Genomic DNA, 15,007 nt, shown 5'->3' with positions numbered 1-15,007 from the left:
ACAAACATATCTAAGTTTCCACTGACAGGCTTCTTCAAATGTTTTCCTATCGCCACAGTTGGCAGAAGGAACACATATGATTTCTTATTCCTGGAACATCTCAAGCTTTCCCAGGCATTAGATGATGAGCAATGCATGTAAGACATAGTCCTAATTAATGGGTTGCACACTGTCAGATATTTCTTTCAGAAAACCCTGAAGACAGTGCTCGAGATGCTCTCCGAGGAACCAGGTGGTGGGACACAGACACAAAAAACCCTCATCTCACTCCACAAATGTAGATGTATATTCAGCATTAGTGCAGTGCTCTAGTTGAGCAACCTGTCCTTAATAACTATGAGGGGAAAATCATCCATTGCCCACCCATAAATGCCGCAGCCCTGGAATATTAACACCTTACAGCATCACTTCTGGAAACACTGAGTTCTGTCAAAATGAATAGCTGCAAGAAAGACACTCCCAATCTACCTCCTCTACAACGATCACAACCTTCTCTTCACAAGCTCCTTTTCCTTTCTAAAATTTACAAACCCTGATGCTCTTCACACTTTTCTTCATAAGAGAAGGCATCCATATTCCTGATCTTTCACATCATCTCCCTTCAAAACACAGTGCATGTTCTAACTCTTTTTACAGCAGGGTAAGATTTCAGATAAATAAACCCCCAAATTAAGTCATAAAAGATTTTCCACAAAATTACCTTTCTGTTCCTTAAACACAAACTTTACATACGTTCCCTGTGCCCACATCTTTTACTATATTTGAGTCTTGAGAGCAGGAAGCACCACTGAGATGCCCACAGTGATGCTTTATGTCATTTCCTCTGATTACTTCCTCAGCTATTTTAGGGATTTAAAAGTCTTCACCAGAATTCAATCTCTTAGGATCAGAGCCATTTGTCTTAAGGGTAGATGATGAGCTGAAGGTCATGCTGTGAAATCCTCACATATATTTAGAAGGCACACAGATCAGATCAACACTTATCATTCCACAGCATTCACCCTGCCCTGGCTTCTTCCTCAAGTCAAGGATCTCATGGCAACTGCTGCACAGACATTAATCCACATTGTCACACATGTACAAGCTGAAAGATTCTGCCCAACAATAAATTGTGTTTATATAGTTTAGCAAGATAGAATTTGATGTATTTCCAGTTCTGGAGTCGTTGCTGATAAGCAGCCCAGCTATCAGTCTTGTTCCAGAAGTTGCAAACTAATTTCTGAAGATTTGCTATTGTTACTTTATCTTTTTGCTTTGCCAATGCTTTCAAAGCGGAAAAGAATGCAATTTAAGCACTGTAAACAATCTGTAGGATTAGCAGTGGTTAGAAAGCAAAAAAAAAAAAAAAAAAAACCACATTACTGAATGCCAGCAAAGCAATTTAGCAAAGGAAATCTACTGATACCTGCAGTGCCATAAAGATGGAGCAGAAACAATCAACAGAGCTTTGAGGATTCTGGCTTTCCCATACCACATAGCTATCCAACTATTGTATTATAACAAATAATAAAAAAATTAAATGCTCTACCAGTCAAGACTGGCATATTAAAATGACACTCTGCATTATTGAACCTACTCCACTCTTAATAGAGCTATTCTTCAAAGAAGATTAATTATACTGGCAAGAGACCTTTTGCTATTCTAATTTGTGAAACTTATTTCAATACCACAAGCATATTAAAACAGCTGCAAACGTGTAACTAGTTCCAAGATCCCAGGACTCCCTGCATTTAATTAGGTGTTCATCTTGTGACCAGCTCTTTAGTCATTGCTTTTGAAGCCCACTTGGCATAAAAATTTTTCATTTCTAGGCTTAATTAACTGCAACTGTAATGAAAATCCAGCCCACCATGAGACATGGAACAATGACTGGATAGTTCAGCACCTAAACACCATCACAGAGGGACAAATACTGGATTTATAGATTAATTTCTCTGCTTTACTTATCTAAAATTCTGGGGGTCTTGTTTTAAAATAACTTACTGGCATTGTGTTTCATATCAGAACATTTGATAGACAGCACAAACACTGCCATGACAAACTGAAAGCACATCATATTAATAATATGCAGAATCATAACACGCAAACATCTGCAGCTTGCTGAGCTGCACACAGCTGTTAAGCAACAACCTAGTATTCCAAATTAAATATCTGAGAATTAATGCTTTGTTTCAAAGCACAGTTCATTAACTTAAGCTATGGAGCTTCAAGGCATTTGCCTGCCTCTAGAGAACAGGCCTGTGTTTTAACATCTTAATTTTTTTAATCTCTGTCAGATAAATATACTTCTATGCCAAGTTTCATATGAGCATTTTCCCTTTCTGTTGATACAGTTGAATTTAGAACCACTGGTAAGAACATAAATTTAAGGCAAACGCTGAACAGGCACCAAATTAAGACACACTACAATTAAATCAAATCAGAAGAATTTCAATATAGTAGCATGTCTGAAAATGCCATGACTACAAGTACTTCATTGTGAAATCAAAATTAGATGTAACACAAATGAGTGGCTTCTTGAACTATAAAGATCTAAGTTTCCTTTCATAGCCTGGTGGTGTCAAACTGTCTAGGGTCCCCCAAAACAATTCTTTGGGCTATATCCAAGGTACACCCTTTTATTTGAGGGGGTCATTGCTTCTAAACAGTCTTACAATGTTATATAAATTTATCCAGTTACTTGCAGCTCTCTAAGAAGAGCACACCAAAAATTCCTCATTTGAGTAAAACTTGTTACACAAGCAACTCTGTAGAAGTTTGGCAAAAAAGGATTTCATCTTTGCTTTTAATCCACTATTTACAATTTCTGTTGCATATATGACTGCTCATAAGTAACTGTCTTTTCCTACTCCTGTATTTTTCTTCTCCTCACATTTCAGTGATTTCACCTATTTAGAGGTAATAAGGAACATCTGCAAACAAAATGTATGTTCCTTTTGGTGTGCAATTCAGACTTGACTGTAGCCACCTGAGTGTGTCTCTCCCCACACAGAATACTCTCTTCTTAGAAAATGCTAATTTAACACATGCAACACTCCTCAAAAATACATTCACTCTACCAAAACCTTTTGACAGAAACCACATAGAAGAACAGAGGTCAGTTCCAGCTCTTCAAATCCTTGGGACAGTTATCCCTTTCAGATTCATTCCCCTAGCTGTTCCCTAGGGAAACAGGCAGGAGGTAGCTATTCAGAAAGCTGCTTCCCAATTAAATTTGTTTTAAATGGTTGGGTTCCCATGTTCACATCTCCCTGGACTTCCACTGATATTTCTTTCAGGTATCAGGCAGCTTAAGTAGCATTGAGAAGGAGCATCCCCAAAAAGAAATTATTCTTCACACACACATTTTTTTCCTGCTTTCTGTCGAAAGCAGGGTGAACGTATTCTCGCCCTAATTCACCTTCTATCCTAAAATGCCCTACAGGAACAAAATGCTGCATGCAATGAGCAGGAGCAGGGAAAACAAGGTAAAAATGAAAGCATAGAATCACACCACTTTTTATAGCACAAAGTCATGACGAGTATTCCCAGACTCACTCACCAAACCAGCAGTAAGTGAAGGAGCAGATTGTCCTAGAGACTGATTTCTCATGCGGACCAGGTTTGAGGTATCTCCAGGAGGCTGCCATATTGTCTGTCCCACTCCACTGTGGACACTATTTGATAAGGGAAGTAGCTGTTTTCCTTTAAAAACAAAATCAAAATACCATCAGCTTGCTTTTAAACGAGTTTGCAAGCTCCAACTGCAAAGCTGAGAACAAATACTGCATGCGAAGAAAAAGCGTTTAATAATAAAAGCAATTTCAAGATTTTGGTAGATTAGAACTTGTAAGAGCACCCTACCAGTAAATTCATTCTGTTTGATAACTAGCAATTTCCAAAAAATCTAGTTTACAATTATGAGATAATGGGGAAATCCAAAAATGTAAAAACAGACTTCTATCACTTTATACCTTTCTATATTTTACACAAAGGAAACCAATATTTGCTGCCTTACACAGAGGCAAAATCTCTTTAGTATTGCTGTAAAAATTCTTATGAAAATGCATTCCTAATTGTAAAATATTATCTCCTCTAAATAGCTTAGTCATCCAGACATCCCCACCCTTCTCCTACCACTGGAACATCCCGCACTATCTTTCATGCACCTGTAATCATAATATAGTGTATGTTTAAATGTTGTCTTCCTTTGAACCATGGACGGATGTTTTCTGCAAAATACATTTTTTTTTCTAGTCAATATAACTCTCCTTTTTGAAAAATGTCAAGCAGTAAATTTTCCACAGAGAGAAAGAACCAAAGTCAAAGTAGGTCATATTGTGACTCCATGGAGCTTGACAGCTTCCTTTTATGTACAGTGTCATTCAGAAAGAAAAAAGAAGAAAGATATTTTTGTGGTTAAAAACACATAAGTGAAGAAGTCTGTGAATCTGGGTTCAGTTATTAGCTTCCAGATGACTTCCTCTGTAACTTTGGTCAGTCAACCTCTGTAATTCAGTTCCACCATCTGCAAAATGGGAGTGGATAATACCTCTTTTCCTTAAAATTAGAACTATGGGACTAAACAACACATGTCCTTCCAAGCATGGTAAATACAGTTGCATTCAACAGATTATTACATGCTCAGGAATCACAGGGAACTAAGACATTTGTTGCAATAAGTAGCAGGAAGGACACTACACCTTTAATCATGTATGTGCTGTAGAAAAACACTTATTTTCTCAGAGGCAGAAAGCTATTTTACAAATTCAACTTCACCTTAGAATTAGATGTGAATTATTATATCCATTCCATAGAAGTGGCTGCCGTATTTGGAAGACTGTCATATAACATAATTAGCTACCATGTGGGGGGACAGGGAGTGGAAGTGGTGTCTTTTTTTTTTTTTCTTTTTATAACTTGTTTACATTCATTTTCTGTGACAGTTGAGCAATGGGCCAAGTACACACCAACAGAATGAGTCAAAGTGTATGAGACGAGCAGGCTCAGCTTTGGCTAACGAACAGAGACACAGCATATTAGTACATTTTTCCTAGTCCCACTCAAGCTGCTTACAGCTGTGGGCATCATTTTCATGGTTTGCTCATTTTCAAGGCAATGTACAAATACTATGACTCCTCTTGTCTACAGAGTTCTAAAACCACAGAAATGTACACTGCTGTATTTATCTCTGTACAGCACTAACAAAGATATCCTATAACAGCAAGTCAAATAACATAATTATCTAACAGTTCGAAATACCTGTGCCTAAGAGCAGGAACAACTTTAAGATTCCAGAATATATAGTTATCACTATCTCCTTTTAGTTCCACAAAACCTGAATCCAGGAGGACAGAATTCCATCAAGAGTCAAATCTCAGCCAACCATACATGAATTGTGCACACTTTGCATGCACAATCATCTACACTCTTAAAACTCTTTGGATTCTGTTGCAAAAAATAAGGTGGAATCATTTTCAGGATGGAGCTTTAAGCTAAAGCCTTTCCCTATCATGCCTTAAGTTCTAAACACGTTGAAATATACATCTGAACATGTACATTTTCTTTATCCAGCTGGGTCAGATCGACCTTGTTGGGGCTCTTTACTCCATCCCAAATCAGGCTGTAGTAGATTGAAATGTCATTAAGATGAAGCAACAAGTTCTGGAGAACATAGAGTTCTTGTGAATTTTTTGTTCTGAAATGAGAATCAACAAAAGAGCAGGGCTTCCAGTTTTCCTGCTTCCACCTATTTACTTTGCTTTCCTCTACTCAAGGGGAAAAAAAAGGCAAATTATGGTACTAACTTGGGCCATTGCAGTCAGCCAACAGCTGCATAGTTCATGCACTTCTGTTTTCCTCTAGTGATTAACCTACCTTGGAGAGCAAACTTACATGAATACAAAACATGATGAATGTTTCCATTTTTCAGAAACTAGCCACTTATTACAAATAAAACATGAAGCCAAAGCCAAGCCAAAATAAAACATACATACTTTACTGCTTATTTAATTCTATTACACCTAACACCTCAAACATGAAAATATTTATCTTCCTCTGATAAAAAATGAAGGGACCAGGACTGGATGTATTTTCACAATCATGTAAGTCCATGCTGATGCCAAAAAGGGTGGTTTCATCTTCTTCCTCTTCTCCTCCCACCTGAGAGTTTTCAGCTCTTCTAGTTCTTGCACTAACATGCAAATAGGCAAACAGTCAGCCTAATTAGGGAGGAAATGGGCTGCAAGTTAACCCTACACAAAAACAGCAGCATTCAGGCATATCAGCCACTTCATTCTAGACTGATCATGCAGCTCCCCATGCTCTAATTCCAGCATCACAAACTTTGATATCAGCTTTAAACAACTGTAAAACTATGCCCTCGCCCACAAATAAAGTCTTTGATAAAAAAGAAAACTACTGAGTTTGGTCCACTTTTTTTGGCTAATCACTAGCCTATGCTCACTCCATGGTTCTAGAGCTGACAAACTAAAGTCTCTGACAGGGCTGAATATTGCATTCACAAGAAAAAAAAACAAACTTAACACAAACTGAAAAAACATCTAGTCAGTAAGCAAGGTTTTTATTTTGAATCACAGTGCTTTTGAAGCCAAAAAGAAACTAAATAGTAATTTGAACCTGATGTAAAAGTCAGCTTTCCAGTAAGAAACAATATGGCAAAGTAGGCAGCTTACATTCAAGTGCTGATGTTAAAAGGGGCAAGGAAGCATCACTGTGTTGCCTAAAGTTTCACCACTCCATTCTTTTAACTTTGCCCATTAAATCTTAGCTTCTAACTTTTCACTGGGCCATATACAGAATTTCAGTCCAAATCCAGACTCTCCTTTTCACTCTTTTCTACTAATATTTTTTCCGCATCTTCCTCTTACGTAAAGTTTTGTATGCTCTGCCAACAAGAGGTCACCTCTAATTTTTAAGAAGTGACTTACCAGTATCTTTTATTACAACTGCTATGCCAACAAGTAATGCTGCATCTTTAATACCAACAAATACTATCTTTACAAAATGGTATACCTGACAAAGAACTTGCCAAACTACCCCTTCGTAGCTTGCAGTCATCTTGACTCAGCTGACGATGGAGCTTGGTTTTCCCAGCAGATGAAAAGATGTCAGGATTGCTGAGCTTCCTGCAACGCAGCGGAGTGGACTCCGTTATCATCTCCTGCAGAAAGAAAAACAAGTGGAAGTTTGTTAATGACAGCTCAGGATCTCTTGTCTGAAACATACAATCTCCAGAACATAAAGGAGAATGTTTTAAAAACCACAAACAAACAAGCCCCGCCCCACATACCAACAAAGAAAAAGAAAAAAAAAATTAACACTGTAAATCCCCCTCTTTTGTGCCCCATATCAGCGTGGAACACACATTACAACACCCCAGTCAGCTGTGGTCCTTGAACACTACTGCTGTAAGGAATATCATTAATAATAGTCAGAGAAAAGCAATTATGCTACAGCAGTTCTCTTCTCTTACAGTATGTAGGAAAAAAGGCTACCAAGAAAACAGGCTCAGCTTTGGTTAAAGCTATTTCCTGCTAAAGCAAAGAGTACTCTCTCCAATTTTCTTGAATATTTTTTCCATCTAGTCTATGAGTAATGTACCTATAAAGAAACTGTTGCAATGTCTATTGCAACCTAAAACTCCTATTATAAGTTGCAGCTCTACGAAGACCACATGTATAACTAAATAATAATTAGAATAGAGATCATCCTTTTGTGCAATGTCTTTGTTATTACTACAAACAAAATTAGACATGTATTTGTCAGAAACACTCCCACACACGTGAATTCCTTTCACAGCACAGAGCAAAATTTCAATCAAAATAGCGTAGGCAGAACAGTGTGAAGCACAACCACAGTGCTTTCCTCCTGCATTTCATTGTTCTGGAGGTGTCAAACTCTCATTCCACACCCAAAGAAGAATTATGAGCATTGCTATCAGACATGGATTTGAAGATGTGACACTTTCCATTACAGCCCACACAGACGAACTGCTCGAGTTCTCCCTTCTCTGCAGTAGTGTGAAACATTCCACGTGCCTTAATGGACTGCTCCATTTTATTTCAAATGCCTCTCATTAGCTATACAGCACTTCAAGCCATGCTTATCCTCATAAAAATCCCATCTGAGGCAGAAAATAAACTTCCCCTGCGTGATACGTCACCGCACAATTTAACATAGTTTTAAATCATGTTTAAATCAAAAACTAGTAGAGGTTTTTAATTAAAATTTGCAGATTCCAGTCTAAATCTATTTCTAAAGCCATTAATTCAAATCTATTCAGTCTGCAGTGTTCTGTATCAAACTGTCAAATCCAGACCAGGAGTATGCACTTTAAAAACCTCAAGGGGAAGGGAACGGAGGAGAGGGAGATGAATAAAGTGGTTTTTCATGGAGAAAAAAAACACCAGATTTGGGATTTAAAACAGAATTCTCATTCAGCTCTGAGTCACTCATTCTCAACCTTTTGTAGACCCTGTCTCCTAATCAGGAAATCTTTTGGCACCTCATAACAGTAAATAACTTTGTTATTTGTTTGAGGGACAGCAATGCTGTGCTCCACATTGACTTCAATGGTGCATCTTTCCCAAGCTGCTCTAGATACAATTTCTTCCTCTGGTTACAGTCAGACTTTCAGTCGCCACAGTGTCTAAACCAGATCAAGAGAGACACCTGGGTAACAAAATAGGTCACTTCACTTACCCAGTTCACCACACAGCTGCAAACAATTGTGTTGGTGCAAGAGTGGGGAGAGGCTCAGAAACAAGTGACCTGGGGTAGAGAAAACTGCTCGAGCTGAAAACTGTTTTAATCTTATGGTTCCTCACACACATCTTGGAGCAAAGAGCCTCACATTTTCATTTGTCCCTGACCTTTCCCACAAAGGCACTGAATTCTCTCATTTCCAGCAGCCTGTACTTCTGCTTTTCTGTCTTTTGGAGAGCTGAAGGGACAGCAACCTGTCTTTCTGTTTGTACTTGGGAGTGAGGTAAGTCATTTTAAATTGCAACATTAGCTGTACCCCAGCACCCCTCTGTAAGCTGCAGAGAACAAGGGCAGAAAGTCTTTGCTGTTTCTGTTTGGGATGGCAGAACGTGGTTACATATATATACATGTCTGTACGTAGACATACAGAAACATACACACACTTTTAATATAGAATGTCCTAAATGCCCAGACTGTCTAAAATGTAGCGTTTCCCACCTGTGACAGTCTGAAATTATCCTACCTCAAAAAAAACACAAAACAAACAAACAAACAAACAACCTCCAGGTTACAAACAAATTACTTAAAAACGTCATCCAGCCTACCCTCTCACACTCCTTATGTTTCAATTCCAACAAATGTTCCCAGCATTCCTCAGTATCCAGCTACTTCCCTGAAACTTCGCCTATGTTTAAAGGCCCCATGCCCAAGATACTACTGGTCACCCCACAGCCTGCTCTTATAAATCCCTAGAAAAGTCAGATTTTTCTTCCCATTCTCAACCTGCACAGGCCATTGCCGTGATTGTCTTGTCTCCACCATTTCACGTAGATCCCTTTAGGAAAGGGAAGCACAGTCCTGCTTGTTGAGCTGATCCAGCAACTGTAGCTGCTCTTCTACCACGTTCAGTTGAGTTGGGACAGGGGAAGGAAGAGGGCAGGGGGTGGTTACAGAGGAGCTGGTGCCACTGGAAATGGCATCTGCCCACCTGGCTGCTGCCCATCACTCCCCAAATACATCTGCACCCAAGAAGACTGTACAAAAACAATTTTAAGCTTATTGTATTAATACTCAACAGCAGTTAAAATTTTAAGATTAATTTGAAGATAAGTGCTCTAACTGGGACTTCTTTGCTCAAGGTATTGAGGGTATTTGCTAGTGTGTTTGGGGTTTTGTTTTGTTGCTTTAGTTTGTCCCCCTCAGGTGCACATTCACCTCTCCTTCAACACACCCACAAACACACACAAATATACATCTCACCAATCCTCCTCAGTGAACTGCAACTGAATAAGAACATTCATTCACCTGGGGCACCAGAGTAAGGAAAGGCACTAAAGTCAGTAGCAAAAGTACTCTAAGTCATGTTACTAGCAATTTCTGTACTCTACATCTTTCTCTCTCTACCCACAGACATTCACATACCCCACCAGACAAAGAATGTGCCCACTTCCCTACCCTTTCCCCTTCCCCTCTATGTAGAGTCTCTTTTTATTGGTAAAAATAATTACAAATTTTTAATATGTCTTCTTAAGTTACAGTACACAAGTTTTGTAGATTTGGTAATCAAAAGTTCCCCAACTGAAGGAGCACGTGGAGCACCAACACTGAAGGGCACATCTACTCCTACCACAATTTCTGCTCAGCTACAACACCCTGCCTACACACACCTTTCAGCTCAACCCAATGGCATATGCTACTTCTCAAAAACACGAATTTCATTCAAAATTAATTCTTTCAACAGCTGTCCCCAGCTTAGGCAACTCCTTCCCACCAGGCCTTGTACCACAAAGATATGAAAGGAACAGTAGAAAAGTAACAGCTTCCCACAACCACCAAAGAATCCAGGCTGTCTTCTACACAAGATAGATTTGGTACATATCACATATGGGAATTTCCTCATAAACTCTTTTTTTGTTAAGCACATGAAACACTTGGGCAATATTCAGAAGACTACATAGGTGTTGAGTGTGTTGAAGAAAGGGACTCCAATCGTATTGTGCAGGTTTATATACTGTTAAACTCACTTTTCAAATATATATTAAAAAAGGAAAAAAAAGGACACTGTTCTGAGACACTGTTCTGTTTTAAAAAATGCTAAGCACATCACAGCCAGTTTAAAATTTCATTTTCTAAGAGCTGTGCCCATATTGTGTCAGCAGAACAATGAGGAGGGAAAGTTTTAGCTTGAAAACAATAGAGTTGTCTTTCACAAGACTGCAACTTATTTCACTCATCCATCAAAACCCAGCTTTGATATTGCAGTTCATGGATGAATTGCATAGAAATAGCAGTGGATTACATTACCACTCTTAAACAAGGAAGGAAAAAAAAAAAACAACCTAGAGGAAGAGATTTTTCCTTGTCCTTACCCCAAAGCAATGCATACAAAGAACACAAAAATCTTACACAACATTCCAAATTGCTGAATAAAGAAACTCTTTGCAGTGATAGAATCTTACTTACAAGCTTTCAAACTACTAAATTAGACTACCAGAGCAAGTGGTTGGAGAATAGATTACATAGCACAGACTGCCATAATTTTAAGGACTCCACTTCCATTTTTCAAAAGAAAAAATCCTTACAGCTTTAGAGATGAAAGCATTAGTAAGCACTTAACAAACACTTTGCTCACACCGTGTGAAAAGGACTGTGAGCCTCCCTCCATTAATTTCTTTTCAAAGGTGATAAAGAACTTAATTTACTTTGGGCTTGTGGCTTTTGCCACAAGTTAAAAATCAGGTTCAAGCAGCCAGCTGAATCCTGCAAAGCTTAGGGCTGAAGATAAAAGAGTCACAATCTTGGTTTGCTGGGCAAAGATTATTCCTATCAGTCCCTATAAAGGTGCATAAAAATTTGCTCATGTAACTTGAAATAGCAGGATACGAAGAAAAACGGCCAAAGCTTTTCCTGAACAGCAAGAGTCTGCATTTTTCAACTTGGTCACTCACCACACTTGAACAGAAGAAGTGTTAAAATAGTTGTGGTACTGGAATAACACGTGAATGTGCTTCTCTTGCCTGAAATCTCCCATTGGGATTATCACACTCAGTTAGATGGAGAACCAGACAGGTTGCAACAATAGCTGCTGACAAAAAGACGAGAAACCAAACGTGGCTCCTGACGTGCAAGATCACATTAATATCCCTTATTAAATTCTTGATCTGGTAATTTCAAAATACAGCTACAGGGAACCTTCTCAGTCATTTTTTCCATTCCACTGCACAAGGAAAGTCTTCCATGCAATTCAAGCAGGAAAGAAAAAACAAGCCCGTATACCATGACAAAGGTTTTCAGAGGCTCTTTTGTTTCCCCATTGTTCATTTAATGGTGCTGCAGGAGAGCAGCACAGCACAGGTCCTTTATCTACAAATGGCAGGTGAATACTGCAAGTGTGGATGTGTTTTCCTTGGACTGCCAAGTGAAGTATCACCCAGTGGGACTGATACATCAGCAACAGATCAATGTTTGGAGAAAACTTCTTAAGCCCTGTATTTATGGCCTACATTTGAGATGTAATATCATCCAAAGGACACTTCCTTACATGTAACTGTGTTATAACTAACTTAAAAATATATACTTCCTTTGGATCTCTGTGAGAAGCAAAAACACTCAGCTGTGACTAACAAATATTCATGACTGCAGGTCAAAACATGTTAAACTGTTAGCCACGGGGTGGGGAATCTACACAAAAGTTTTCTATGAACAACTAATCCATTAATAAGAAAAATAAGAAATCTTTTTTTTTTTAAGCCTAATGAGCATAACAACCTCAGGTCATCTGGAAATGAATTCTAGCAAACTGTCTGAAGGAATAATGACAATTTAACTACAATGAATTGGCAAAGGATCCACTATTATTAGCCCATCTTATAAGGAAGATAACTAATGAGCAATGTAACTTGAGGGTAGCTTGATATTTTCTCAATTTTTTGAAAGTAATAAAAACAGTCAACACTGAAAGCTGCATTTTCTATTTTTTAACACAGTACTGTTTGTCCTTTAAAAGATAAAAGCCTATTGTGTCAGGGCTGTGTGCATATCTGAGAAGCATTCTTTTTCTTCTCAGCCTTTCCTCATCACTTTATATAACCTTATCTTTCATGCCCTCAATGAAAGATAAATCTGATCCTGTCATTAGGCTTGCTGTAATATGCTCTAAAACACACTGAAAAAAAGAAAATTAAAGGCCTAGAGAACAGATCAAAAAACAAATATCTACCTATATAAGTTGCAATTAGCACAATGGAATCATAGTGTTTATGTTTAGTGTTTAGCACTGAAATTTGCTTTAACTTTCTAGTCTGGACATTACATATTTAGGGAAGAGGGCCAGCAGTTCACCAGGAAGTTGAGGTGAGCCCCAATGTGACCAAAATTGTAGGCTAAATAAGTATTTGCAACTAAGACTCTTTTTAACTGTTTCTGCTTGACTCCATGTACTTGCCAGCAGCACCCTAAAAAAATGTCAGAGACAGCAGAATCAAGGAAAATTACATTAAATCAACACAGCCTCTTAGGGGCTAGAATATATTGGTTTACAACACCAACAAGAGAGAAAAGCTTTACAGACTGTATTACATTATACAAAAGTGTCATTATTTTCAAAGACAGAAGAGTTCTACAGTATTTTTCTCTTCAGTAGACTTATTTGAAGAACTTTGCAATAAATCCCAACATTGCTACAAAGGTAAATATATAAACTTAACTTAGTGTCAATATTAAGCTTTCAAAATGACTGCAAAGCCAAGTGTGATTGGCCACAGTGATGGTTTTCAGCACATCATGTACACATTTACCATTCTGAATACCTCTGTGCACTCACCTGAGGTTATAACACAGGTGACAGAAAGTTACAAGTTTAAAACTTTCTATATTAAAAAAAAAATCCCACAGTTAAAAGCAAACAAACAAGAAAAAAAGGAATGTTTCTTTCCAATATCAGAAGCCTATACTATCTCATACACCCTCATTATCTTGTTCTTCCAATGAGAATATTCTTTTTTTACATTACAGCACTTCAGGAAACAACTCCAAGGAATGTTTGATTGGAACTAATGACTGAGAAGATTTAATGTTTCACCAGGGAAGTCGGTGTTGTTAACTTTGTTGTGAAGTATCCCAGCTGCAGGAACACATTAAAAAGCTTGTTAAAAAGAAAAAGTAAATATTTACAACTGTGTACCTTATTAGCCCCTTTCTGAGGGCCATTGAGATGCAGAATCATTTTATTCCTAATGGAACCACAGTCTAGAAGACAAGGTAATTGATGATTAAATTATATCAGCTTGAATGTTTGGTCCTTATATGGAAAACACAACACCACAATGGCTTAAACAAAGTATTCAGGATCTCCCTAAACAGACAAAAGGGCAGAGTAATTCTTAAATTCAGATTGTAAATGCCTAAAGCCAAATGCATTTTATCAACAGAAGAAAGAGCAACAGAGCCTCTAAAGTCTGTATCAGAATTTCTCAGAAGCTCAAAGAAACCACTATCAATATATCAAGACTCAAAACCCCACACGTTGCTCAGTAGTTGCACTGACAACAAAACCAGTCTGAACAAAGACACCGCACATTAAAGGCCACATCATTCCTTTATCACTGGTCTTCTACCATGAGTATTGCAAACATTAAAAGGATGTATAGAGCAGGGAAATTAACTTCTGGCCAGATAAAACAAAACAGAAACAACTCTATATTTCACCACCCTTACTCATCTGCTGTAAGGATTAAAAGAAATATGACCCCCCCAAAAAATGTGATTTGTAATAAAATTTGGGTTTATAAGACATCAATAACACCTTCTCTTTGAAGATTTTCTTTCAATAAACTCAGAAGATGTGCCAAGCATGTGATATTCCTAACACCACTGACTACTATTACTGCAAGTTCTCTTGAGCATCCTGTGCATTATCGAATACTCATTTATCTTCTCTATTCTTGTCTATCAGACTTTACGCAGTTAAACAGAGGTGGATGTTTAGATTTGCTAAAGACCACACTCCCCAGTGGCAGCAAACCAAAACTTTTCTCATTTGTGAGTTTCTTAAAGATTTATTGAGATATCCATTACGCAGAATACACTGAATTTAACAGCTTTTATTACAATTATGCTGTGACACAGACTAGAATGGGAACTGCTTATGGAACCAGGCAAGGAGCAGAAACAACTGTATTTTAAGCTGTGTAGGCAAAGAGACCTCTGATTTCATATTGGCTATAAAAAGAATTACCAGAGCATTCTGCAGGGCACCTTGATTCCCTGCAACACTGATGCTTCTCTTTTTTTTTTTTTCTCC

At 38.0% G+C, this 15,007-nt stretch overlaps 1 protein-coding gene across 4 annotated transcripts in view; it reads right to left on the bottom strand.

Moving 5' to 3' along the window:
• MAST2 (microtubule associated serine/threonine kinase 2) overlaps positions 1-15,007 on the bottom strand; it is a 192,468-nt gene that overhangs the window by 164,705 nt on the left and 12,756 nt on the right. For all 4 annotated transcript variants that reach the window (XM_051795555.1, XM_051795520.1, XM_051795489.1 and 1 more), the window contains exons 2-3: positions 7,015-7,162; positions 3,542-3,684 (exon numbers count right to left, since the gene is read on the bottom strand). In XM_051795555.1, coding sequence (XP_051651515.1) covers positions 3,542-3,684; positions 7,015-7,162 — 291 coding nt within the window. The remainder of the gene's footprint in view (positions 1-3,541; positions 3,685-7,014; positions 7,163-15,007) is intronic.

This window comes from Manacus candei, unplaced genomic scaffold, assembly GCF_025592945.1.
Source record: "Manacus candei isolate 608988 ecotype Guabito, Panama unplaced genomic scaffold, ASM2559294v1 h1tg000005l, whole genome shotgun sequence".
NCBI classification, from domain to species: domain Eukaryota; kingdom Metazoa; phylum Chordata; class Aves; order Passeriformes; family Pipridae; genus Manacus; species Manacus candei.
The sequence above is the reverse complement of the archived record's forward strand: the minus strand, read 5'-3'. Positions and strand labels throughout refer to the sequence as shown.